Source organism: Somniosus microcephalus, chromosome 9, assembly GCF_052327205.1.
Source record: "Somniosus microcephalus isolate GS21.2 chromosome 9, FLI_Smic_1.0, whole genome shotgun sequence".
In the NCBI taxonomy this organism is placed as follows: domain Eukaryota; kingdom Metazoa; phylum Chordata; class Chondrichthyes; order Squaliformes; family Somniosidae; genus Somniosus; species Somniosus microcephalus.
This window is the reverse complement of record NC_140995.1, coordinates 72,474,959-72,502,050: the sequence shown is the minus strand read 5'-3', so window position 1 is coordinate 72,502,050 and position 27,092 is coordinate 72,474,959. Positions and strand designations below refer to the sequence as shown.

Sequence of the window (27,092 nt, the reverse complement as noted above, 5' to 3'; positions counted from 1 at the left end):
ACCTTATAAGGACCACTGTAAAAAGCAACAATTATAGAAATTACAGCACAGAAGGAGGCCGTTCAGTCCATCGTGCCTGTATTGGCTCTTCAACTAGAGCTCTCTGTTCTAATCCAATATTCCTGTACAGGAGTGGACTTGCTCTCCCCATGGGGTGTGGGATTCTTTGGGATTCTCATGGGAAAGGGATGGCGCCGATAATACAGTGCTGTGGAACCATTCTCCTCATTTCCCATATGGCTAGTCCACCCCGTCCCTTTGTCCTACAGTCTTCCTTTTTGAATGCTATATCTGATTCCTGACGTTCTAGTCTCTGCCTCAACAGCTACTGGTGGTCAATCATCCCCTGTTCTTAACTCTGCGCTCCTCCAATCTTGGCATCTTGCGCATCCCCGATATCCATCGCTCTACCATTGGTGGCCGTGCCTTCAGCTGCCGAGGCCCTAAGCTCTGGAATTCTCTCCGCCTCTCTACCTCACTCCTTTAAGATGTTCTTTAAACCCTACCTCTTTGACCAAGCTTTTGGTCACCTGTCCTAATATCTCCTTATGTGACTCGGTGTCAAATTTTGTCTGATTATGCTTCTGTGAAGTGCCTTGGGATGTTTTACTACGTTAAAGGCGCTATATAAATGCAAGTTGTTGTTATTGTTCTATTGACCCACCATGTGAAAATATTATTCTAGCTTATTCCTCTAGCCATACTCCTCAGTCTAAGCTCCCTTGTTACCGATTCGCCAACTAACGGCAGCAATATTTCACTATTTATCGACATAAAACCTTTTAGATTTCTGACAACATGTATTGGATCCTCCCATAACCTTCTCTATTCTAATCTCTTTCCTGATATCAGCCCAGTGAATCTCTACTGTCCCCTTTCCATGGCTCTTTATCCTTCCTATAATGAGGTGGCCAGAAACCCAACTGAGGCCAAAATAGTATCTTGTACAAAAGTAACATCACATCACTTGAACAATCTACAAGTGTCAACAAAACCACTAGATTGAATTAATTCCTTAAGTTCACAAAGCTTACACTTCTTCAGATTCTTACCTAGAATCTCCATGCACATTGGGCCACCTCTCCCAAAGGGAAAAAGAAAATCATAGACTTGCATTTACTACAGCACCTTTCACAACCTCAGAATTTCCCAAAGTGCTTTACAGTCAATGAAGTACTTTTTGAAGTGTAGTCACTGTTGTAATGTAGGAAACGCGGCAGCCAATTTGTGCACAGCAAGCTCCCACAAACAGCAATGTGATAATGACCAGATAATCTGTTTTAGTGATGTTGATTGAGAGATAAGTATTGGCCAGGACACTGGGGAGAACTCCCCTGCTCTTCTTTGAAATAGTGCCATGGGATCTTTAACGTCCACCTGAGAGGGTATACGGGACCTAGGTTTAACATCTCATCGGAAAGACGGCACCTCCGACAGTGCAGCACTCCCTCAGTACTGGAGTGTCAGCCTGGACTTGAACCCACAACCTTCTGACTCAGAGGCAAGTGTGCTACCACTGAGCCATGAAGAGGGGGTGCGGGCTTCCATCCACCATGGACATGTGCCCAATGCCAGCTGAATCTCCAGCTTCAGGATCATTAAAATATCAGAGGTGGGCTTCCAGGCCTTTGCAGGGGTGCTCTACCCAAGTGGGGTCAGAGTTCAGCTGACGTAGGCCTCAGAGGCCTGCCGTAACTAGGGGCAATGGGCAAGCCTCCGTGTTGCCTGACCAAGCTACATGTTCCTTAAAACAATTAAGGAGGCCAGACTCTCTCGAAGTGGCTGCACAGGCCCAGATTCAACCAGCTCCACTCCCACGAAAAAAAAAATCCAGGGGGCTCCCACATTCATCAAGACAACACAGGACACCTGGGCCAAAGAGGCGACCTCTGCATTCAACATTCACAGGACAGAAATCACAACAAATGCGTTGGAGGACATGTATCCCCAAATTGGCATATCGTTGGCATCTGCCTGCACCATCCATCATCAGGCACTGGGAAATGGGAAAGGGGGGCAAGGTGCAAGGATATGGGTAACTAAGCAGAGCACAGCCCCCTAACACATTTCTTCTCCCGCCCACCCCAGATTCACCTAAAAGGGTCATCTTAAGTTGCAACTGATTTCCAAGAAATTTCTGTGAGATACAGTATTGACCTAAATATCACATGGGACATAACAGCTTCTTCGAGCTTAGGAAGTTCAAACTGCTCCTTATTCATCAGTTATACTTTACCAGAACTCGCCATCATCTTTGGAGATCATGTTTAGCCTTCGATAATCGGCTGCATCGACCGTCTTCCATTCGGGAGAGCTGCAAAGCAGAGAAGGGAAGTTAGCTACAGTCACACTTTACATCCTAACCATCCTGAGAGTCGGATTTTGGGGTGGTTGAGCTGTAGCTTTGCCCAACCTGGGGCACAAGGGCAGCTGAGCATATGAGGCAAGGCCCGGAAGGTCCTCAAGGTTATAGAATAGGTGATAGGACAGAGATGAAAGGCTGCTGTGTTCCATTAGTTAGAGGGTGATGGGATTCTCACTGCTTGCCCAGTTGGGTTTCAGCTGTAACAACACTTGAGAAGCTCGACACCATTGGGACAGGGCGGTTCACTTGATCGATGCCCCAGATCATCAACCAGCAACTCAGTAAAGGGCTGCACAGGAAGACAGGAAATGGGTGACCACCAGGCAGAGCAATAGAAGCAGGCAGGTAGTGCAGGAGACCCCTGTGACCATTCCCCTCTCAAACAAGTATACCACTTTGGATACTGTTGAGGGGGATGACTCACCAGGGGAAGGCAGCAGCAGCCAACTTCCTGGCACTGGGGGTGCTCCTGCTGCCCAGGAAGGGGGGAAAAAGAGTGGGAGAGCAATAGTGGTAGGGGATTCTATAGTAAGGGGAACAGATAGGCGTTTCTGTGGCCGTAGACGTGAATCCAGGATGGTTTGTTGCCTCCCTGGTGCCAGGGTCAAGGATATCACTGAGCGGCTGCAGGGCATTCTGGAGGGGGAGGGTGAACAGCCAGAGGTCGTGGTCCACATTGGTACCAACGACATAGGTAAAAAGAGGGATGAGGTCCTGCAGCAAGAATTTAGGGAGCTAGGTGAAGGATTAAAGAGCAGGACCTCAAAGGTTGTAATCTCTGGATTACTCCCGGTGCCACGTGCTAGTGGGTATAGGAATAGGAAGATAGAACAGATGAATGCGTGGCTAAAGGGATGGTGCAGGGGGGAGGGCTTTAGTTTCCTGGATCACTGGGTCTGCTTCTGGGAAAGGTGGGACTTGTACAAGTCGGACGGTTTACACCTGAACCAGAGGGGAACCAATATCCTTGCGGGGAGGTTTGCTAGCACTGCTGGGGGGGGTTTAAACTAACTTGGCAGGGGGATGGGGTACAGAGTGGAGCTATAGTAGGGGGTGATTTACAGCCAAATACAGAGGAAAAAACAAGTCAGCTGGGAAGGCAGAGCAAATATGTGAAGGCAAAAGGGAATATGGCAGGGCTGGAAGGCATTTATTTTAATGCAAGGAGTCTTGCAAATAAGGTGGATGAACTGAAGTTGTTGTTGAGCACATGGGAGTACGATATTGTTGCTATCACGGAGACATGGTTGAGGGAGGGTCAGGACTGGCAGCTAAATATTCCGGGGTATAGAATCTTCAGGCGAGACAGAGGGGGGTGTAAAAGGGGAGGGGGTGTTGCAATATTAATTAAGGAGTCAATTACTGCTGTAAGGAGGGATGATATATTAGCGGGTTCCTCTAATGAGGCCATATGGGTAGAACTTAAAAACAAAAAGGGAGCAAGCACTTTGCTGGGAGTGTACTATAGGCCCCCAAACAGTCAGGGGGAGATAGAGGAACAGATATGTAGGCAAATCTCAGAGAAGTGTGAAAATAATAGGGTAATAATAGTGGGGGATTTCAACTTCCTCAATATAAATTGGGATAGTCAGAGTGTGAAAGGCTTAGAGGGTGCAGAATTCTTAAAGTGCATCCAGGAGAGCTTTTTGAGCCAACATGTAGAAAGTCCTACAAGAGAGGGGGCGGTACTGGACCTAATTCTGGGGAATGTAGCCGGGCAAGTGGTGGAAGCATCAGTAGGAGAGCATTTTGGCGATAGTGACCATAATTCGGTGAGATTTAAGGTGGTCATGGAAAAAGACAAAGACGGCCCGGAAATAAGGGTTCTAAATTGGGGGAAGGCCGATTTTAATATGATAAGGCAGGATCTGGCCAAAGTGGACTGGGAGCAGCTACTTATAGGAAAATCCACATCAAAACAGTGGGAGACTTTCAGAAGGGAAATAGAGAGAGTACAACGCCAACATGTTCCTGTAAAGGTCAAGGGTGGGACCAACAAGCAAAGGGAACCTTGGATGACAAGGGATATACAAAAATGCATTAGAAATAAAAGGGGGGATTTTGGCAGTTACAAAAGACTAAAGATGGAAGAAGCCCTAGAGGAGTATAAAAAGTGCAGGGGCATACTTAAAAAAGAAATTAGGAGGGCGAGGAGGGGCCATGAAATAACACTGGCGAGCAAAATAAAGGAAAATCCTAAGATGTTTTATAAGTATATTAAGGGCAAGAGGATAACCAGGGAAAGGGTAGGGCCCATTGGGGACCAAAGTGGCAATCTGTGTGTAGAGCCAGATGATGTAGGCGGGGTTTTAAATGAATTTTTTGCATCTGTGTTCACTATGGAGAAAGACGATGCGGACATAGAAATCGGGCAAGGGGACTGTGACATACTTGAACATATTAGCATCGAGAGGGAGGAGGTGCTAGCGGTTTTAGCAGGCCAAAAAGTGGATAAATCCCCAGGCCCGGACGAGATGTATCCCAGGCTGCTGTGGGAGGCAAAGGAGGAGATTGCAGGGGCTCTGACACAAATTTTCAGAACCTCTCTGGCCACAGGGGATGTACCAGAGGACTGGAGAACAGCTAATGTAGTACCATTATACAAGAAGGGTAGCAGGGATAACCCAGGGAATTACAGGCCGGTGAGCCTAACATCTGTGGTAGGGAAATTATTGGAAAAAATTCTGAGGGACAAAATTAGTCTCCACTTGGAGAGGCAAGGATTAATCGGGGATAGTCAGCATGGCTTTGTCAAGGGTAAATCATGTCTGACAAATCTGATTGAATTTTTCGAGGGGGTGACTAGGGGGGTGGATGAGGGAAATGCTGTGGATGTGGTTTACATGGACTTCAGTAAAGCTTTTGACAAAGTCCCGCATAGGAGACTGGTCAAGAAGGTAAGAGCCCATGGGATCCAGGGTGCCTTGGCGCGTTGGATCCTAAACTGGCTGAGTGGCAGGAGGCAGAGGGTGATGGTCGAAGGTTGCTTTTGTGACTGGAAGCCTGTGTCCAGTGGGGTACCTCAGGGATCGGTGCTGGGTCCCTTGTTGTTTGTGATCTACATAAGTGATTTGGATGAGAATGTAAAAGGTATGATCAGTAAGTTCGCAGATGACACGAAAATTGGTGGGGTGGTAAATTGCGAGGAGGAAAGCCTCAGGCTACAGGACGATATAAACGGGTTGGTCAGATGGGCGGAAAAGTGGCAAATGGAATTTAACCCTGAAAAGTGCGAGGTGATGCATTTTGGACGGACAAATAAGGCAAGGGAATACACAATGAGTGGTAGGACCCTAGGAAGTACAGAGGGTCAGAGGGACCTTGGTGTACATGTACATAGATCCCTGAAGGCAGCGGAACAGGTAGATAAGGTGGTTAAAAAGGCATATGGGATACTTGCCTTCATTAGCCGAGGCATAGAATATAAGAGCAGGGAGGTTATGATGGAGCTGTACAAAACGCTGGTGAGGCCACAGCTGGAGTACTGTGTGCAGTTCTGGTCACCTCACTATAGGAAGGATGTGATTGCTTTGGAGAGGGTGCAGAGAAGATTCACCAGGATGTTACCTGGGATGGAGCGCCTCAGCTATGAAGAAAGACTAAACAGGCTGGGGTTGTTTTCCTTGGAGCAAAGAAGGCTGAGGGGGGACCTGATTGAGGTGTACAAAATGATGAGGGGCATAGATAGGGTAGACAAAGAGGAACTTTTCCCCTTAGTAGGGGGGTCAATAACAAGGGGGCATAGATTCAGGGTTAGGGGCAGGAGATTTAGAGGGGATTTGAGGAGGAACTTTTTCACCCAGAGGGTGGTTGGAATGTGGAACTCAATGCCTAAAAGGGTGGTAGAGGCAGGAACCCTCACAACATTCAAGAAGCATTTGGATGAGCACTTGAAATGCCATTGCATACAAGGCTATGGACCAAATGCTGGAAAATGGGATTAGACTGGACAGGGATGGATGGGCGGCGCAGACACGATGGGCCAAAGGGCCTCTTTCTGTGCTGTAAAACTCTATGACTCTATGACTTTGCCAGCACCTCACTCCCCTCTGATCTCTACCATTGAAAAGGACAAGAGCATCAATATCAAGGTAATACCACCACCTCAAAGGTTCCCTACAAGTCACACACCTTCCTGATGTGGACATATATCACCATTCCTTCATCGTCGCTGGGTCAGAGTCTTGGATCTCCCTCCCTAACTGCATTGTGGGAGTACCTTCACCACATGGACTGCAGTGGTTCAAGGAGAAGGACCACCACCACCTTCTCAAAGCAACAGTGGAGTCCAGAACAAGAGGGCATAACCTTGTAGGAGTCGCTGGAAATAAGCAGACTGCGAGACTTTCATAGCAGCAAAGAAAAATGCGTGTTAGCTTTATTAACTCTCCGCATGGACTGAGGGACTCGGCCTCGTCGCAGGGCTATGACATCATCACACAATCGACGACTCTTAAAGGGACCCTGCCCCGATAACCCAACCAAGTTCCGTACATAATGTGGAGCGATAACAACATTGGCTATACATAGTGAATTGTGTTACTGTCCCTATGTGGTCTCCGCCACAACATTAAAATTAGAGATAGGCCATTCAGGGGTGATGTCACAAAGCACTTCTTCACACAAAGGGTAGTGAAAATCTGGAATTCTCATCCCCAAAAAGCTGTTGAGGCTGGGGATCAATTGAAAATTTCAAAACTGAGAATGAGATATTTTTGTTAGGCTTGTGTGAACTGTGTTGTAAATTCTAAGGTTACGGAATCAAGGCAAGTAGATGGAGTTAAGATACAGATCAACCACAATCTTTAATTGCTAACATGTCCCAAAACGTTTGAGATTGTGCCACGCTCATCACTGACTCATTTTGCAAAGGCGGTTCTTTAAAGAATATACATAACAGGCTCGAGGAACTGAAAGGTCTACTGCTGTTCCTATGTTCCTAACAAGGAATAGGCAATACATGCGACCGTCCCGGCATTACTCACATCTTGAGAACAAATAATAAAAGTTATGGCAACTGTTTACATAGTGAAATTGAATTATAAATGTTTACATAGGGAATTCCAATGTTAAGTGAGGACAAAAAAATCACAACAACAGGAAGTGAAGTTTGTGAACAGGAAGTACATGCACAGACTCTATTTTTACGAACATACCAGTCAATCTCCCTGGGACTCCTGTGGCCTAGTGTTCACCTCGCAAGTGAGAGGACCTGTTCTCCATTCCCAAGTGGGGTGAAACCTTCGGCAAATTTCCTTACTCCAAGGGGTAGAAATTGCTATGGATGTTCCTGTTTTTTGAGTGTAAAACAGGTGCCAATGTAGCAGTGGGATGCCTAAATAAGTGCATCAAAACTGTGCAGGCAACGGCCCCACTATTTAATTAGTGGGGCCGATTTTTTAGGTGTCCCGGGCAGACGACTAAAACAGGCGTTAAGCCCCTTAGTTCTGTAAACTGTGCAAATGCCTGTTAAATCTCAAACGTTTTGGAACATTTTAGCATTTAAAGAATACTCTATCAATCAGTCGCTGGTGACTGACATCAGTAAGTGGAAGTTGCAGCCTTAGTGATACAAATACAACATACAACACAGGACTGGCAGCAAATATTAGATGAGGTTTTTGCCACAGTTCTATCAGATTATTTTTTGCCTCATTTCCATTTATTAACTACAAGTTTACAATTCTGGTCTCCATATTATAAAAAGGATATAGAGGCACAGGAAAAGGTACAAGATTTACTAGGACAATACCGGAACTGAGAGGTTATACATATCAGGAAAGATTGATAGACTGGGGTTCTTTTGTCTAGAAAAGAGAAGACTGAGGAGTGACCTGATAGAGGTCTTTAAAATTATGAAGGGGTTTGATAGGGTAGACGTAGAGAAAATGTTTCCACTTGTGGAGGAGACCAAAACTAAGGGCCATCAATATAAGATAGTCACTAATAAATCCAATAGGGAATTCAGGAGAAACTTCTTTACCCAGAGAGTGGTTAGAATGTGGAACTCGTGAAATAAGATATTAAAAATTGGGCATAACAGGGCAAGACAACCAGGATTCAATTGCAGCACCAATTGACTGCTGTGATTATCTCTCTGCCGAGGTGCGATAAATGGCAGTTGGAAAGGTTACCTGTAAACATCTGACATGATTCTCTGACTATATAAGCTGTGTCTTTATGCATTTCTCCACTTCACCTGAAGAAGGAGCAGTGCTCCGAAAGCTTGTGATTTCAAATAAAGCTGTTGGACTATAACCTGGTGTTGTGTGATTTCTTACAAATGTACAAGGTGGAGATAATGGGTTAATCCCTACCCTGAGTTAAACGATATAGAGGTCTGTATATTGCATTTACCCAGCTAAGTTTTAAAACATGACTAGGTGACTTCAACTGCTGAGAGATTAAACTGCAGAGCAACTCGTGGGAAGATTAGGGAGGATGTCTGGTCGGCCAGGCGAGGCGGCACATATACAAGATGACATATCGAATAATTCGTTTGTTGTAAATTACAACAGGGTTCCATTCTTCAAAGTATGGTGGGACTAATCAGAATGTGCTTGCTTTGCAGGGGTAACCCGAGACGAGGCCAAAAGTCTGTGCTTTGCACGCCTTAACGAGGACTGTTATCTTAAGGAAACATGTAACGAGCAAAACCACCTGGCTACAGGCAACTGGATGGTTGTAAAGCAATTAAGATGAGGCCCACAGTCACAGGAGGTGATGGGACCAATTGATAACTGAAATGTGGGATTTGTGGGTGGCAGGAAGAGGAAATATCATGGTTTATAATTGCAATTTAGCTATAACTCTGTATATGCTGATAAGCTTTACCCCCGCCCCTAGGGCAGGGGCTTGATTTTTGTATAATTGTGAACGTTGCTAGGATATCGGTGGAGTTGGATTCAGACAGCGATCTGAAAGGTTCTCCCCAGGCCTGAATAAACCGTTGTGACTTCAATTAGTTGGTCTGTCTTTCTTACAACAAGCCGGTGACGTCAACCTTGTATATCACTTGGTCCGCACTTTGGGGGCTTACATCAATTGGCGACGAGGATGGGATACGCGATCTGAACAAGACTCTCGGACGATAACCTAAGATGAGTGAGTATGTTTTAATTACCACCTGTAAAATTAGAGGTTAATCGCTGGCGAGACGTCAAGTAAGAATCGACGTACAAAAGAACTGTAAAAAGAAAGACACCTTTAATTGAAGGCGGTTAAAAAGTAAACCGACAGGGGCGGGAAGTCCCCTAACCCAGGAGGCGGGAAATCCTTTAAGCCGGGAGGCGGCGAAACCTCAGTAAACCGACGGGGCGGGAAGTCCCCTAACCCGGGAGGCGGGAAATCCTTTAAGCCGGGAGGCGGCGAAACCTCAGTAAACCGACGGGGCGGGAAGTCCCCTAACCCGGGAGGCGGGAAATCCTTTAAGCAGGGAGGCGGCGAAACCTCATCAAGTCCTTCACGCCAAAAAGTAAACCGACAGGGGCGGGAAGTCCCCTAACCCAAGAGGCGGGAAATCCTTTAAGCCGAGAGGCGGCGAAACCTCAACAAACGAATGAATGGGTGCACAATAGCGAGTGAATTAAATAAAACTCTACAGTCACAAAGAGGTTAAAACGGACAAGGGTGAGGTCTGTCCCAATGCCTAGCCTGAGCCGGAATTAAGAGGACAGTAGTTCCACGTGATGGTCAGGGTCAAGTAGGACGCAGGGAGCCACAGACCCCACAGTATCAAAACCTCGGGACTAAAGGGTTGGTGTGTGTGTGTTTAACGAAACGGAGTGATTGACAGGAAGTGAGAAACGAATTAAGGTAACGCTATAGGGGCAAACAACGCAGCGTACAAACCTAATCCACCAACAAGGTGCCACATAAAAGATTATTGCTCAAGATAAAAAATCACGGGATTGGGGGTAATATTCTGGCATGGGTGGAGGATTGGCTATCTAATAGAAAGCAGAGAGTTGGGATAAATGGCTCATTCTCAGACTGGCAATCAGTAACTAGTGGTGTTCCGCAGGGGTCAGTGCTGGGACCCCAACTCTTTACAATCTATATTAACGATTTGGAGGAAGGGACCGAGTGTAACATATCAAAGTTTGCAGATGATACAAAGATGGGAGGGAAAGTACTGAGTGAGGAGGACATAAAAAACCTGCAAAGGGACCTAGACAGGCTAAGTAAGTGGGCAGAGATTTGGCAGATGGAATATAATACTGGAAAGTGTGAGGTTATGCACTTTGGCAGGAAAAATCATGGAACAAGTTATTATCTTAATGGCAAGAAACTGGAAAGTACTGCAGTACAAAGGGATCTGGGGGTCCTGGTGCACGAAACACAAAAAGTTAGTATGCAGGTGCAGCAGGTGATCAAGAAGGCCAATGGAATGTTGGCTTTTATTACTAGGGGGATGGAATATAAAAACAGGGAGGTATTGCTGCAGTTGTACAAGGTATTGGTGAGACCACACCTGGAATGCTGCATACAGTATTGGTGTCCATACTTAAGAAAAGACATACTTGCTCTCGAGGCAGTACAAAGAAGGTTCACTCGGTTAATCCCGGGGATGAGGGGGTTGATATATGAGGAGAGGTTGAGTAGATTGGGACTCTACTCATTGGAGTTCAGAAGAATGAAAGGCGATCTTATTGAAACATATAAGATTGTGAAGGGGTTGGATCGGGTGGATGCGGTGAGGATGTTTCCAATGATGGGTGAAACTAGAACTAGGGGGCATAATCTTAGAATAAGGGGTTGCTCTTTCAAAACTGAGATGAGGAGAAACTTCTTCACTCAAAGGGTGGTAGGTCTGTGGAACTTTCTGCCCCAGAGAGCTGTGGAAGCTACATTAAATAAATTTAAAACAGAAATAGACAGTTTCCTAGAAGTAAGGGGAATTAGGGGTTACGGGGAATGGGTAGGAAATCAGGCATGAGGCTAGGTTCGGATCGGTCATGGCCCTGTGGGTGGCAGAGCGGGCCCAGGGGCCGTGTAGCCTGGTCCTGCTCCTACTTCTTGTGTTCTAATTCTGTGTTAGATTTCAGTTGATGGTCCTATTCACAGGGATTAGTGGAGACCTCGGGAACAGGCTGCCAGCTAGGAATCCTTCAAGAGTAAATTGGGCCTGTTCCTGGCTGGGGTGGAGATCACCTCTTATAGAAGGTAAGTACTGCAGGAAATACAGGGACAGAGTGATCTCCTGGACGAGTTTTGATCGCCTGGACGAGTTTCGATCGCCTAGATGGGTCGGAGAGGAATTTCCCAGATTTTTTCTCCCAAATTGGCCATTGGGTTTTTTATCTGGTTTTTCGCCTCTTCCGGGAGATCACATGGGTTCGGGTGGGATGGAGAGTGAAAGTAGGTTCGAGGTTAGGATCAGATCAGCCATGATCTTATTGAATGGCGGAGCAGGCTCGAGGGGCCGATTGGCCTACTCCTGCTCCTATTTCTTATGTTCTTATGTAATACCGTGAATTAAGCATTAAACGTAACGTTTAGTTATGACCAAGAATGGGGAAGAAGAACCCTGGGGAGAAATTTGGGGAGACCCGGGAACTGTAACATGCTACGTCTTTGACACAAGTAAAAAGCTAATAGAGAAAATGAAGAATGCAGGGTGGGACCCAGACGATAGACCAAAGGTAAAGAGAGAATGGTGGAAGAAACAAACAAAAGACAAATTGGAAAAGGCACACGTTATTGTAGCAGCATGTTACAACTGGGAATGCCTGTCCCAGAGACAGGATCATAAACAGTATCCAGTAGCCGCAATTGCCCCTAACCCGGATGACTCTCGGGAAAGGCTATACCCAGAACCGACCCGGGGGGGGGGGCGACCGAATGCCCTCCCCCGTATACAGGACACGAGTCGGCAGTCCAGGAATCGGTTCCAATGGCACCGATAGCTTTACAGTATAGACCAGCAGTCCCGGCGGTAGGTGGGAACCCGGCAACCCCAGGCAGGCCGGCTTCAACAACGCTGACCTATACACCATTGAGCTTGCAGGATCGGGTAATTCTCCTCAATGAATTACCAACCTTAAAACACCGCCAGAACAATCAGACGTTTTGGCACAAACTGCGCGAGATACGCATAAATCATGCCTTACATAATATAGATCTCGATCAATTGGTACGAGCCAAATGTCCCGAGGAGCAGTGGAGATTGGTAACGGGCAATCACGGGAACGGTCTGTGGGCCACCGCCACGGGACAAACAATCCAACAATTAGCCCTTGAATTTGACCAATTCAAGGCTGCTGTGGATACAGCAATGGGACAAGCCCCCGTAAATTGGGCAGCTATAAGCGGAATCACACAAAAAAAGGGAGAAAGCGCCATCGATTATGGGAAACGAAAGTGGGCAGCCTTTGAGGGGAACTGTGGAATTCCGGGCCCCTTAAACAAAGACAACACTTGCTTCCTGCAGACATTTAAACAAGGACTAAGTTCAATGCACCAGAATGCAATAAAAATGGGGCTAGTGGTCCACAATACTTGGGATGTGTGAAGTAGATAATCAGACCCAAGAACAGGCTAAACTTAAAATAGCTGCCCTAAAGACGGATAGCGATAATGAAGATGCAGTACACGTAGCGGCGTGTTTCGGTTGCGGGCAGGAGGGCCACGTGAAAAGGGATTGCCCTAGGCGACAAAATGAGGGAGGTAATCAGACATCGCAGCAACAGGGATCCTGCCATAATTGTGGAAAACCAGGACATAAGCAACAACACTGTTGGAAGAGAGGAGGAGGAAGGGAAGGTAAGAGACCTAGACAAGGAGGAAAGCCGGGGTTTTGCACTGGAGGGACAGAGGTTAGTGAGGAAAATGTGGCAAAATTGATCAAGCAGGGAATACAGGATTGGGAAGACGAGAGGGGGCGAGAGGAAAAGAAAGAGTAGAAGGTATAGAAGAGATGACTCTTCAGATACCTCAGAGGGAGAGGACATAGGGGAACTGGCAAGGAAAGTGGAGAAACTAGTCAAACAAATGAAAAAGGGCAGCGGCCCTCGGAGACCCGGCAAAGGGAGACCCTAGAATGATTATTAGTGCGCTGGTAGGGGGCCGACAGTGCCAAATGCTGATAGACACAGGGGCCACAATATCCGTGACGAATTTACCTTTGCCACGAACTAAGACGAACATGTTTATCTCCAGCATAGGCGGAGTTAAAATTAAAGCATGGAAAAGTGAGACAGTATTGTTAGATTTAGGAAAAATCGCTATACCTACAAGTTTTTGGATCTGTGAAAATACTGAGGGAACCATCATGGGTATAGACATACTAAGGGAAGTGGGAGTTTTAATCGACCCTGTAATGTTATCTTATATCTTAGTATTAAGAAGCTTACGAGTAGATATCGTTGAGTACTCTTTATTAGGTCTTGAGTCAGTGCCAGCTCGTGCAGTACTACCGCATGGCCAAGATGGCTTCCTAATTATACGACTGCTGTCAAGCAGCTGTCTTTACTACAGCTACTGTAAAGCAGCTGTCTTTACTACAGCTACAGTTATCTGTACATCTTGCCCCCTCAACGATGACATAAACAGTAAACACCATAACATAACACATAGAACACATATTAACAACATATAAAAACAGTCAGTGTAACTACTATTAATTACTATTAACAACATGTAAAAACTGTCAGTGTAACTATACCTTGCAATAACTGCCGGTACATATAAACACTACCCACACCCAGAAGTCCTTCATGTATCCTGTGAAGCATTTCTCATCGCATAGAGATGGGCACTACAATCCTGTCACACTTAAGCAGTAGTCCATTGACCACAGAAAGCTCAGACTGAATATGATGATATTGTTTACATGACCCTTTCTTCCAACCCTCTTGAAGATTTCTCATCACTTTCCTCAGAACAGGGTCCTTTGATGTCTCTGTGGCTATCTTTGATAGTTGTTCCTGTGAGGCGGGCAATGCTGCATAGACCATATCCACATGAAGGGCCACATCCTCTTCTGTTTCACTGTTTTGTGTGGCACAAGGCGCAGCCCTGGATAGTATATCTGCTATGAACATTTGTGTCCCTGGCACATATGTGAGCTCAAAATCATAACATTGTAGTCTTATCATTAGGCGCTGTATCCGTGATGACATGTCACACAGATTCTTTTTTGCGGTCCCTAGCAGTGGCTTATGGTCAGTTTCTAGGATAACCTTGGGAAGTCTATAGATGTAGGTATGAAATTTTTCACACCCAAATGCCAAGCCCAGGTACTCCTCTATTTGCGCATACCAGCACTCTGTAGCCGTCATGGAGTGTGACGCATATGCCACTGGTCGCCATTCTCCTTCATCTTCCTGTAGAAGGACAGCCCCTAATCCATCCTTAGAGGCATCTGTGGACACTTTTGTCCTCTTTTCAGGGCAGAAGAACTTCAGTAGGGGTTCACTTGCTAGAATGTGTAGCAGCCCCTTCCATTCATTCTCATGTTCATGTCCCCATTGGAACTCTGTCTCTTGGTGCAGCAGTTTTCTCAAGTGAGCGGTTTTCACTGCCAGATTTGGAATGAATTTCCCTAGTTAATTAACCATGCCAAGGGCCCGCTGAACCCCTTTCTTGTCCTTTGGTTTTTCCATGTCATGTATGGCCTTTACCTTGACTTGTCTGGCTGAATCCCTTCTGCAGAAATCTTGTCCCCGAAGAATGTGATTTCATTGACGCTGAACTGACATTTGTCTTTATTTAGTTTGAGTCCATACTGCCGTATCCTCTGAAGTGTTTTTTCCAGTCTGGTGTCGTGCTCTCACTGAGTGGAGCCCCATACTACCAGATTATCCACGTATACCCGCACACCATCCAGGCCCTCGATGATTTGCTCCATTGCTCTGTGGAAGATTTCTGGGGCGGAGCTAATGCCGAAGGGCAGGCGCTGGTAAGAGTATCGACCAAACGGGGTGTTAAAGGTGCACAGCTTAGCACTCTCCATCAAGTTTCAGCTGCCAGAATCCATGCGAGGCGTCCATCTTGGAGAAGAATTTTGCTCCTGTCATTTCGCTGACTATTTCCTCTCTCTTAGGGATTTGATAGTGCTCTCTTTTTATATTAGCGTTAAGGTCCTTGGGATCCATGCAGACACGCAATTTATCAGTCTTTTTTGAATTGACGCAAACCATGGAATTTACCCAGTCAGTCGGTTCCTCAGTCTTCTTTATGACACCTAGTCCCTCCATGCGGTCTAGCTCTTTCCGCAGTTTCTCACGGAGGGCCACCGGAACTCTCCTGGGTGCGTGAATCACAGGTTGTGCGTCATCTCTCAGTTTGATAGAGTATGTAAAGGGCAGTGCTCCGAAACCCTGAAATACATCTGCGTACTTGTGTGTTATAGCATCATGCTTTATATTTGTACTGTCTTGGGTGGCACTCTGCACACAGTTCAGTTCATTAATAGTATAGACTCGTTTTACCAAGCCCAAATCCACACATGCCTTATCCCCCAACAGTGACTCGTGTCCTTCAGGCACTATAACAAACGTCAATGGGTGAATGCGATTTTTTACCTTAACATTCAGCCTACACGTTCCTTTTGTTTCAATACTTTGTCCATTGTACGCCTTCAAAGCCATTGTATTGTTCAGTATTTTTGGTCTCACTTTGAGATTCCGTGCATCACTCCAGCTTATGAGGTTTGCCTTAGCACCTGTATCTAGCTTGAAGGGAACAATGGTGCCATTTACCAGCAAGGGGGCTATCCAAACTTCAGTCTTTAGTCCTACGGAATGTACTTCCTTTTCCATATCGTTACCCTGTTTTAAGTCATTTTGCACCATTCCAACATACAAAGTCTCCGATTCCGTGTCTTCAGTCTCAATAGCATGCACTATCTTTTTACCTTCGGTTTTCTCTTCCTAAAAGCACATTTTAGCAGTGATTCCTGCCTTTACATTTTGCACAGTTCTTCCCATAAGCTGGACATTGTCTTGCCACGTGTCTATTGCTGCACCGTCTGCAATCGTATGGTGTCATAGTCCTGAACTCTGTGCACCCTCTTGTGTCCCTTCTGTGTACTACATCCACTGGTAGGTTGTCCAGTCCCAGCGCTCTCACGCCCGTTGCTGTAGTTCTCCCATCGAATGTTTGCGTGTGCATGGCTGAGAGTTCACTAGCATGACATATTTTCACTGCAGCATCCAAAGTTAAGTCATTGTCCCTAAGTATTCTCTCCCTCACCTTCTTGTCAAGTATTCCGAAAATGACCTGATCGCGTATCATCGATTCCTTCAAGTCTCCAAAGTTACATGTTTGTGCTTTTGTTTTCAAGTCCGTCAGAAAAACATCAAAGGATTCTCCTTGCTTTTGCACGCGGGAGCGAAAAACAAATCTCTCGAACGTTTCATTCTTTTTAGGTGTGCAGTATTTATTGAACAAATCTATCACCTTGTCCAGATCATTTTTGTCACCTTCAGCCGCAAACGTAAATGTATTATACAGCTCGATTGCCTGCGAGCCAGCCACTGTTAGCAACAAAGCTACCTTACGTGTTCCAGAGCTAGTCGTGGCGTCGATCACTGTGAGGTAGAGAAGAAAGCGTTGTTTGAATTTGCGCCAATTTTCGTCCAGATTTCCGTCAAGTTGCAGGCTAGTTGGTGGTTTTATCCCTTCCATTGTTGTGGTATGCCCGTATCATGCGTTCTATAAATCCTGGTACCATGTAATGTTATCTTATATCTTAGTATTAAGAGGCTTACGAGTAGATATCTTTGAGTACTAGGTCTTGAGTCAGTGCCAGCTCATACAGTACTGCCGCATGGCCAAGATGGCTTCCTATTTATATGACTGCCATCAAGCAGCTGTCTTTACTACAGCTACCGTAAAGCAGCTGTCTTTACTACAGCTACAGTTATCTGTACAGACCCCAAGCAGGACAAGCTGCTATGGCCCGATAACCACAAGGAAGAGAGAAATAAATCCAGGGGATCCAAGATGGCATGCGCCATCAGTGCTATCCGAATAATAGACCCCAAGTGGGACGAAAAGGGAAGATGGGAGGAAATGTGCCACCAATTCCCCGAAATATGGGCCAAACACAAACAAGACTGCGGACTGGTTAAAATGAACCCCGTCAGAGTCCCCGGACCATCCCACCGACCCCATAAACAATACCCAATTAAAGCGGAGGCACAGACAGCCGTGCAGGGTATTGTATCAGAACTAGCTAACCAAGGAATCTTGCGAGAAACAGTGTCCGCACCAACTCTCCAGTATGGCCCATAAAGAAACTTGACACGTCATATCGACTTATATAATAATAATAATAATCAACTTTATTGTCATTGTTAGTGCACAAGTGCAGTACAACGAAATGTAAGCTTACGGCTCCCGAGAGTGTACATTTTGATTAAGACATTTAACATACATTTGGCTTGTAACATAAACATAATAAAGTGCATTGACAGATGTGCAGGCTTTAGAGTTTATTAGCAGAGTTCAGTAGGATGACAGCCCTGGGAAAGAAGCTGTTCCTAAATCTGGTTGTGCGGGTGCGAATGCATCTGTAGTGTCTTCCAGATGGCAAGGGGGCAAACAAACTGTGGCTGGGGTGGGTAGGGTCTTTGATGATGGTCAGTGACCTTTGTAGACAGCGTTTCTGGTAGATGTTCTCAATGGTCGCTAGCCGGGTGCCGGTAATGCGTTGGGCAGTTTTGACTACCCGTTGCAGGGCTTTCCGGTCATAGGAGGTACAGCTGCTATACCACACTGTGATACAGTTCGTCAGGATGCTCTCTATTGTGCAGCGGTAAAAGTTAGAGAGGATCCGGGGTGACAGGTTGCATCCCTTCAGCCTCCTTAGGAAATATAGGCGCTGCTGAGCCTTCTTCACCAAAGAGGAGGTATTGAGGGACCAGGAGAGATCTTCCGTGATGTGGACTCCGAGGAACTTAAAGCTGCTCACCCTTTCCACCACAGCCCCTTGGATGTGGATGGGGGTGTGTCTTCCGCCTTTAGACTTCCTGAAGTCCACAATGATTTCCTTGGTTTTCTTGATGTTAAGGGCCAGATTGTTGTCGGCGCACCACTTCATGAGATACTGGACCTCCTCCCTGTAGGCTGACTCATCGCTGACTTACAGTCGATTATACAGCCTTGAATAAAGTAACCCCAAAGGAATATCCAATTGTAGCAAGCCCAGCTACTATCTTTAACGGCTTAAAACCCGAACATAAAATATTCACCGTGTTAGACATCGCAAATGGATTCTGGTCTATTCCTCTGCATGAGGAATCACAAGAAAAGTTTGCCTTCACCGTAGATAACAAACAGTATACTTGGACACGGGTCCCACAGGGATTCCATAATAGCCCAGCCATCTTTCACCGCCACATGGCCAGAGCTTTGGAAGACATAGATTTAGAGGATGAAAATAGTACCCTCTTACAATACGTGGATGACCTCCTAATAGCGTCAGAAATGAAAGAGGGACATAAGGGGGCCCTAACAAAGGCCTTCTCAGCCCTACGGAATGTGGGTTTTAAGGCAAACCCAGCCAAAGCTCAGATAGGAAAATCAGAAGTCACGTACCTGGGGTATAGGGTCAGTATGGGAAAAAGGGCTATGCCAGAGGAAAGGAAAGAGGCAATCAGCTGAATGCCCAGGCCCGTAGACGTGAGAGGAGTACGGCAGGTACTCGGTCGCTTTAACTTTAGCAGGAACTTTATAGAAGGCTTCTCGCGCATGGCAGCACCCCTGTATGAATTAACGAAGGGGGGTAGGGCAGCAGAAGAACCCATTGAGTGGATGGTAACACAGGAAGAAGCATTTTCAAAACTTAAATATGCCCTGACCGCTGCCCCCGCGCTAGGATTACCTGACCAAGGAAGACCATATCACATATTCTGTCACAACCACGACGGACACTATAGCGCCGTAGTAGCCCAGGAACACGGAGGAAGCATGAGATTGGTGGCCTATTATTCCACCAGACGATCCCCCATCATGGCAGGTACGCCCCGCTGCGTGGCCGCTATAGAGAGATTGTGCCAGATGGGCAGTACAAGTCAGTGAACCGATCATAATGACCGGAGATATTGTGCTACACACCCAGCACGCCCTGGTAGAACTACTTAATACGGGACGACTAAAGTCTGTCTCGAATGCTCGATGAGCAGCCTGGGAGGCGGTACTATTACCCAGGAACAAGTCAATACAGATAGTCAGGGACATGGGGCAGAACCCCACCTCCATGATGATCATGGAAGGGGAGGACTAACAATGTATGAATGAGGAGGAGCCAGAAAATGACGTAGATAAAATAAAGGAAATACCCCTGGCCAAAGCGGACTTGGAGTTATACATAGATGGATCCCGAAAGTATGTGCAGGGAAAGCCGAGGACAGGCTGGGCGGTGGTGAATGTGGATGGAACGGTGTTACAAGCCGGAACCCTCCCCGGGGATAAATCCGCTCAAGTAGCGGAATTGACCGCTCTGACAAAAGCCCTGAGGATGGCCACGGGAAAAAGGGCCAATATATATATACAGACAGCCGCTACGCTTTCGGAATAGTGCACGACTACATGGCCTCCTGGAGCAGGGGGGGGATATGTCACTTCCGGGGGAACCCCCATCCAACATTTAAACATAGTAAAATCATTGGTGGAAGCCGCGCACGGGCCAACCGAGGTAGCCGTAGTAAAGGTCAAAGCACATACCAAGGGAAAGATCCCTCAAGAACAGGGAAACAGGGCAGCAGATTTAGCCGCCAAAGCCATGACTGAAGTATCATGTGCCAGCGCAAAAGCAATAGAAGGAGCCCCAGTACCCCTTGCGCCCGTCGAGTATAATATTGTCAAACTGCATCAAGACATACCAGAAGCCGAATTAAAAATCTGGGAAGAAAAGGGAGCGGCGCGGTCAAGGGATGGGGTGTGGAGAAAGGAAGGTCGGGTATGTGCACCCAGCTGTATCCAACAAGAACTAATGAGGTTGTACCATGGGCAGGCCCACACCGGGGCCAGCCGAATGACAGATAACCTAGGCCGATATTGGTGGTGGCCCGGACTGTCAAACAGTGTGAGGGAGTATTGCAAGGATTGCCACATTTGCGCGCAATGCAATACCGGGAAGCCAGTGAAGGTAAAGTGGGGTAGGCAGCTGAGACCAAAGGGACCCTGGGAGAAAATACAAATTGACTTCACGGGGCCCCTAGTTAAGAGCAAAGGAAAGATGTATTGCTTGGTGGTAATTGACCAGTTCACCCGGTGGGTGGAGGCTTTCGCCACCCGAAACTGTACCGCTGGTACAGTGGCCCGGATCATGGCAGAAGAAATAATACCCAGGTGGGGAGTCCCCTTACAAGTAGACTCAGATAACGGGACACATTTTTACTGGAAAGGTAATGAAGGAAGCTTGTGCCCTGCTAGGGGTAAAACAAAGGTTCCATATACCATATCATCTGGAGAGTTCAGGTATGGTAGAGAGGATGAACCAGACACTCAAACGGTCCCTCACTAAAGCAATTGAAGAAACAGGGCAAGGTTGGGCAGAGTTGTTACCTGCGATTTTGATGAGGCTGAGTGCTACGCCAAATAGGACAACCGGATTAACCCCTTTTGAGTTAATGACTGGACGGGCAATGGCACTCCCCGAAGGAGTAGCTACAGGGGAGGGGGACGTAGGATTTTTGAAAGACAGAATTGGTAGGTTTGTGAAACAATTATGCACAGAACTACACGGGCTAAGGCAGGAGGCCAGAGACCAGCAGATAATTAGGGACCTAGAAAAAGACACAGAAGAACAAAAGAAAGTGTTACCCGGGGTGGGAAGCCAGGTAATGTCCAAAATCCTACCAGTAAAACCGGGACTAAGGCTCCGGTGGGAAGGACCATACGAGGTGTTAATGACCAGTGATACATGTGCGTGTATAGACATACACGGCACAGGAAAAGGGAGGTAGAAACACTGGACACAGCTGAAATTATATAAGGAAGCCAATGAGTAGTCCGGAAATCACACCTTAGAGGGAGAGCGAGGATTACCGGAACAGGGTCCAACAGGAGAGAGATGACCTCATGCTCGCATTAATAACATCGTGCTGTATGACGCTAGCAGTATTCTTTGTACAGGTAGACTATCCTTTATCCGAAAACCTCGGGACCAGCCGTGTTTCGGTTTTCGGAAAATTTCGGTTTTCGGAAGGTATTTTATAAGACTGGGAAATTTGTCGGGGGTGGGGGTCGGCGGGGGGTCGGGGTCACGGTCGCGGGGGTCGGGTCGGCGGGGGGGTCAGCGGGGGGGTCGGCGGGGGGTCGGGGGTGGGGGTCGGCGGGGGTCGGGGCCGTGCACACGACTTACGCTGAACGAAAACACTTTCGGTTTTCAGAGGATTTCGGTTTTCGGAAGTGCGGATAAAGGATACACTATCCCTTATCCAAAAGGGTGGGGGTCGGCGGGGGGTCGAAAAGAATATCGGACAGGCCGCTGCAGCTATCGGACGGGCCGCTGTATTGTTGGGTTCACTCTCCCGGTATACCTCCTTCACACTGCCCGGCTCGGCCTGCAATCTCCTACCCAGGAGGGAACTCAGTGACCCTCTGCCCTGCTCAGCGTAAGTCGTGCGCCCCTCTGGTCATGCCGTGCGCACGACTTACGCTGAATAAAAAAACCTTCGGTTTTTAGAGGGTTTCGGTTTTCGGAAGTTCGGATAAAGGGTAGTCTACCTGTAGTATGTATATTTAAATACCTCTGGGAAGTTAGCCAGGAGCAGAGGGGCATGCCTCCACCAGCGAACCAACCAAGAGAAAGAATTGAATTAGTGAGGATAAATTGAAAATTAGAATAAGTGTAACCACTCTTTAAAAAAATTCATAGAAATTGGATGGATTAGTATAATTTAGATGACTGTGGGATTACTGTGTGCATGTCAGGAAATATGGCGGGACGATATAGGGCCCGAAATGTTAGAAGTAATAAGATTGCATTAATCAATTGCTGGTGATGACCAGCCTTGTATTTCCACAGAACCCATCAGAGGAGGAACCGGACGACGAAGACAGCCGACAGGCAACAAACAGAATGATTAACTCTTTGTTTTTATATGGCCTTTTAGGCCTAAGGGCGCCCGATAATGTGGAAGGAAATCCCGCAGCGACAGGGAACAGTTACCTGTACATGTCATGGAAGTACGCCAGTCAGCTAAATCTCTCGAGTTGTTGGGTTTGCACCAGGGTCCCAACACACTTCAAGGGGAGGGATTCCCATGATGGCAGGCAAGGGATATGAGTACCCCGAGATAGTCGAATGGCTGGTAAGACAGAACGCCAGCTATGGTAACTATTCTTGGATAAACAACATGTGGACGGGGATGTGGAGGTCAGCCGGATACCCACTGAACAAATTTGAGGGCTGGTACCTGACTACCTTCGATGCAACCGGGCCACCTCCCTCGTTGACACTGATGGGGAAGCACCGGGGAGTATGGTGTCTCAACAAAACCGAGAACAAGGGACAGTTAATGGGGTGGAGCATCTGTGATAACTTCATTGAAGTAGTGGCGGTTCATAAAACCAGAAATAGAGTAAACATTTCCTTAGGAGATTTCATTTACCTAGACTGGACCAATGTAATCAATAAGACAAGCGGGGGAAAGTGGAATGATGGGGATACCGCATGGCATTCGTGGAGTGGTATGTTCCGGATTAATAAAACTATACACGCCTATAATGGCACGTATTTTATATGCGGGGAAAGGGCGTACCCCTGGCTGCCGCCCAACTGGGAAGGATCATGCTACCTCGGCTTTGTACAGCCAGATGTAACCCACCATAGAACCCTAACCGACGCCCAACAAGAGGTCCCAACGGGCAGGAGCAAGCGGGCGGTGCAAACCTGGGAAAAGGTTATGGCCATAATGTGGCCTTTTTATGGAGTACACAGGACCATTCTTGAAACGGACCAATTAAATACATTATTGGAACAAGTAGCCAATGATATGGCCGGGGTAGCCAGATCAATAAATGAAGAATTGGTGGCCACGCGTACAGTACCAATGCAGAACCGAATGGCCTTAGATTACTTATTGGCTAAAGAAGGAGGGACTTGCGCCATAATAGGGCCATCATGTTGTACTTACATCCCAGATAACTCAGAGGAGATTGAGGATCTCGCCAACCACATACAGGAAGCGGCTAGGAAAACTAGAGACTCCCCCACCTCCTCCTATTTTGATAATTGGGGATCAGGATGGTCGGGGACGTTGGGCGCCTCAGTGATACAAGGCATAATGATATTCCTCATGATTGTTATTATGATATATTGTGTATTTTTGCTGCTCCAGTGCCTCTGCACCAGAATGAGTAAAGCCGAAATTGGTGCCATGAAAGAAGTCAAACCTAAGGAGAGGCAGGTAGAGAAGTTAAGTATGGAAAACTCCCCCGCCTCTCCAAGGCAAATGGTGTAAGACGGGATAGGAAGCCCTGAAATTACAAGGGATTAATTGGGCATGGTAATTAATGACCAGGCCGGCCAACCGTAAGACGGGGGTGGCAGAAGGAGGGTGGCAGAAGGAGGGTGGTGAATGAGGATTGGTGAGTGATGACAGTCTCGAATTGGCACATCACACACCCAATGCGGGAATGAGGGACAAGCTTGAGCGGAAAGCCTAAACCATTAATGCAGGGTCTAAGGGGCCCCGGGAATGGTTACACCGGAAGAAATGCAGAAAGAAAAGACCACCATAAAGGAAAGACCACCGTAAAGGAAAGACCACCATACCGCGTGGGGGGAAGTCGGCCTCCAGATTGATAGGGTATATACACATGTATAACCTAGACTGGTAGAAGGCCAGGGAGTGCACGCTCTGGCAGACACCAGGAAGTGGAAATACATGTTGACCTGTATTGGAACAATTGTCCAAAAGGTCAAAAGGGGGGACTGAAGTAAGATATTAAAAATTGGGCATAACAGGGCAAGACAACCAGGATTCAATTGCAGCACCAATGTACAAGGTGGAGATAATGGGTTAATCCCTACCCTGAGTTAAATGATATAGAGGTCTGTATATTGCATTTACCCAGCTAAGTTTTAAAACATGACTAGGTGACTTCAACTGCTGAGAGATTAAACTGCAGAGCAACTCGTGGGAAGATTAGGGAGGATGTCTGGTCAGCCAGGCAAGGCGGCACATATACAAGATGACATATCGAATAATTTGTTTGTTGTAAATTACAACAGGGTTCCATTCTTCAAAGTATGGTGGGACTAATCAGAATGTGCTTGCTTTGCAGGGGTAACCCGAGACGAGGCCAAAAGTCTGTGCTTTGCATGCCTTAACGAGGACTGTTATCTTAAGGAAACATGTAACGAGCAAAACCACCTGGCTACGGGCAACTGGATGGTTGTAAAGCAATTAAGATGAGGCCCACAGTCACAGGAGGTGATGGGACCAATTGATAACTGAAATGTGGGATTTGTGGATGGCAGGAGGAGGAAATGTCATGGTTTATAATTGCAATTTAGCTATAACTCTGCATATGCTGATAAGCTTTACCCCCACCCCTAGGGCAGGGGTTGATTTTTGTATAATTGTGAACGTTGCTAGGATATCGGTGGAGTTGGATTCAGACAGCAATCTGAAAGGTTCTCCCCAGGCCTGAATAAACCGTTGTGACTTCAATTAGTTGGTCTGTCTTTCTTACAACAAGCCGGTGACGTCGACCTTGTATATCACTTGGTCCGCACTTTGGGGGCTTACATCACTCGCTACCACAAGGACTGGTTAAAGCGAATAGCTTAGATGCATTTAGGGGGAAGCTAGATAAACACACGAGGGAGAAAGGAATAGAAGGATATGATGATAGGGTGAGATGAAGAGGGGTGGGAGGAGGCTCGTGTGGAGCATAAACACCAGCATGAAGCAGTTGGTCCGAATGGCCTGTTCTTGTGCTGTGCATTCGATGTAATCTTAAGTCTTGGTGATTAAAAGCACCAACAGATGTGTGATGTGCTGGATTATGCTGTAATGAGGTGCTTGCGACAGTTCTACTCTATGGTTTCTCCGTCACCTACTTGTCACTCCATGGTCCGTTCCATTCTACTTGACCCCAGGGATTTCTTACACGGATCAGCTGCACTGGCTGACCTCTAGAGTTCACCTTCAAAAGGAAATGTAATATGAGCAAAAAGAGCCAATCCATATATATATTGTCATAAGAAAAAAAGCATCCAGAAGATAAAAGACTAAATCTAATGCTGCCAGCGGGGAACTGTGGTCAAAGAGAGCCCAGCTTGAAGACTGGTTCAAAAACACTGGACTCTCCGACTCCCTTTGAAGCTTCCCCCCCCAAACCCGGGAGTATCGGAAGGGGATTGGAGGGGGCTGTAACTCTCAGCACAGATTCTCTGACCTGGGCTCCCTATGCAGCCCTCCCCTGTGAACACTGGATGGCTGGATTTACTCTAAATTCTTCATAGAAATTTTGAAATATATTTTTCTGTGTAAGCATCAGAAAAAGTGTTCTGAACTTTCCTATATTTCTCTACGCTCCATCTCTGGGTCTGAATCATACAGTCCAGGGAGGTCCCCGGTTAGATCTCTGGGTCTGAATCATACAGTCCTGGGAGGTCCCTGTTAGATCTCTGGGTCTGCGGTCAGTTAGCTGATTTTAGCTGGGATTGGGGGCATGGTTGCTACAACTGGGCTCAGCCCCCCTGGGCTAGGGAAGGTGGAAAGCAGTCCGTCTTGTGTGGCTACTGATCACCATCTGGGTACCCTTGTTGGAAATATACATGTGCAGGCACCAGGTAAGGACAGGAGTGGGCTCGGCTGCAATGCACACCATGGTTGAAATTAGCCTACCAGTCCTCGCTACCAAGGCTGACACTTGAACAATGGTCATTGAGGCAAGGTACCTGATGCCATAGCAAGGAGGAGGCGGAGGAGAGAGGACGTAGTCGAGAAAGGAAACAATACACACAGTTCAATAAAGCAATGTAGTCTTTTGAATCTACCAGCACATCTAACAAGAAATACAAGCTTCTATTGGAGAGCTCACCTGGTCCACGCCAGTAACAGAATACGCATGTCCTTTGACGAGTCCAGTCATGGTGCGAGCTTCCGTTTCAGCTGCGCTCGTAATCTTCAAAAATTAAAAATACACACCGTGTGATAATAGTGTTAACGGTTTGCAGGCCCTGCCACGTGTTGCTGCTAACATGATCAGCCCACGAAATGCGGTTTGGATGATTCCTACCAATTTTGTCACATTCCAAAGAATTTTTGCCCTGCCCTAAAGCTATTGAAGGTAACAAGATTCCACCATACGCTCAAATTCAGCGCTTCCTATTTCAAGGGCAAGTTCTGGTGAACACCCGTCTCTGCCGGGAATAACCGGTGCGCCAAACCCGCTGTGCAACCAACCACTTTGGAATCAGCAACAATTGTTACGGCAGATGGTTTGCACTATTTGCCCCAATTGAAATGTGGGCGGTTTAAATGCGGGTGGTTTAAGTGGTGGGGACTGTATTAGAGAATAGTTTTGAACGAAAATCCCTGTGCACGGATTTGAATACTTACGTCAATGGAACATCCCAACATACAGCCCCGTTTCAATGCCTTTTGAATGTGGGTATACAGCTGCGGGGGTGCCTCTTTCAAATCAAATATCTCTCCCATGCCACCAGTAAAGTCTTCCATGGCCTCTAACGTGCTGCCTCCTTTCAGCGATTCATAGCCACCGTACATCCTGTTAAAACACACAAATCTGGATT

At 46.8% G+C, this 27,092-nt stretch overlaps 1 protein-coding gene across 1 annotated transcript in view; it reads right to left on the bottom strand.

The window, feature by feature from the left end:
* Nucleotides 1–27,092, bottom strand: part of capn9 (calpain 9) — a 536,943-nt gene that overhangs the window by 470,082 nt on the left and 39,769 nt on the right. Inside the window, exons 5-8 of the mRNA XM_085996768.1 lie at nt 26,899–27,067; nt 26,378–26,461; nt 25,392–25,477; nt 2,237–2,314 (exon numbers count right to left, since the gene is read on the bottom strand). Of these exons, the coding sequence (XP_085852894.1) occupies nt 2,237–2,314; nt 25,392–25,477; nt 26,378–26,461; nt 26,899–27,067 (417 nt within the window). The remainder of the gene's footprint in view (nt 1–2,236; nt 2,315–25,391; nt 25,478–26,377; nt 26,462–26,898; nt 27,068–27,092) is intronic.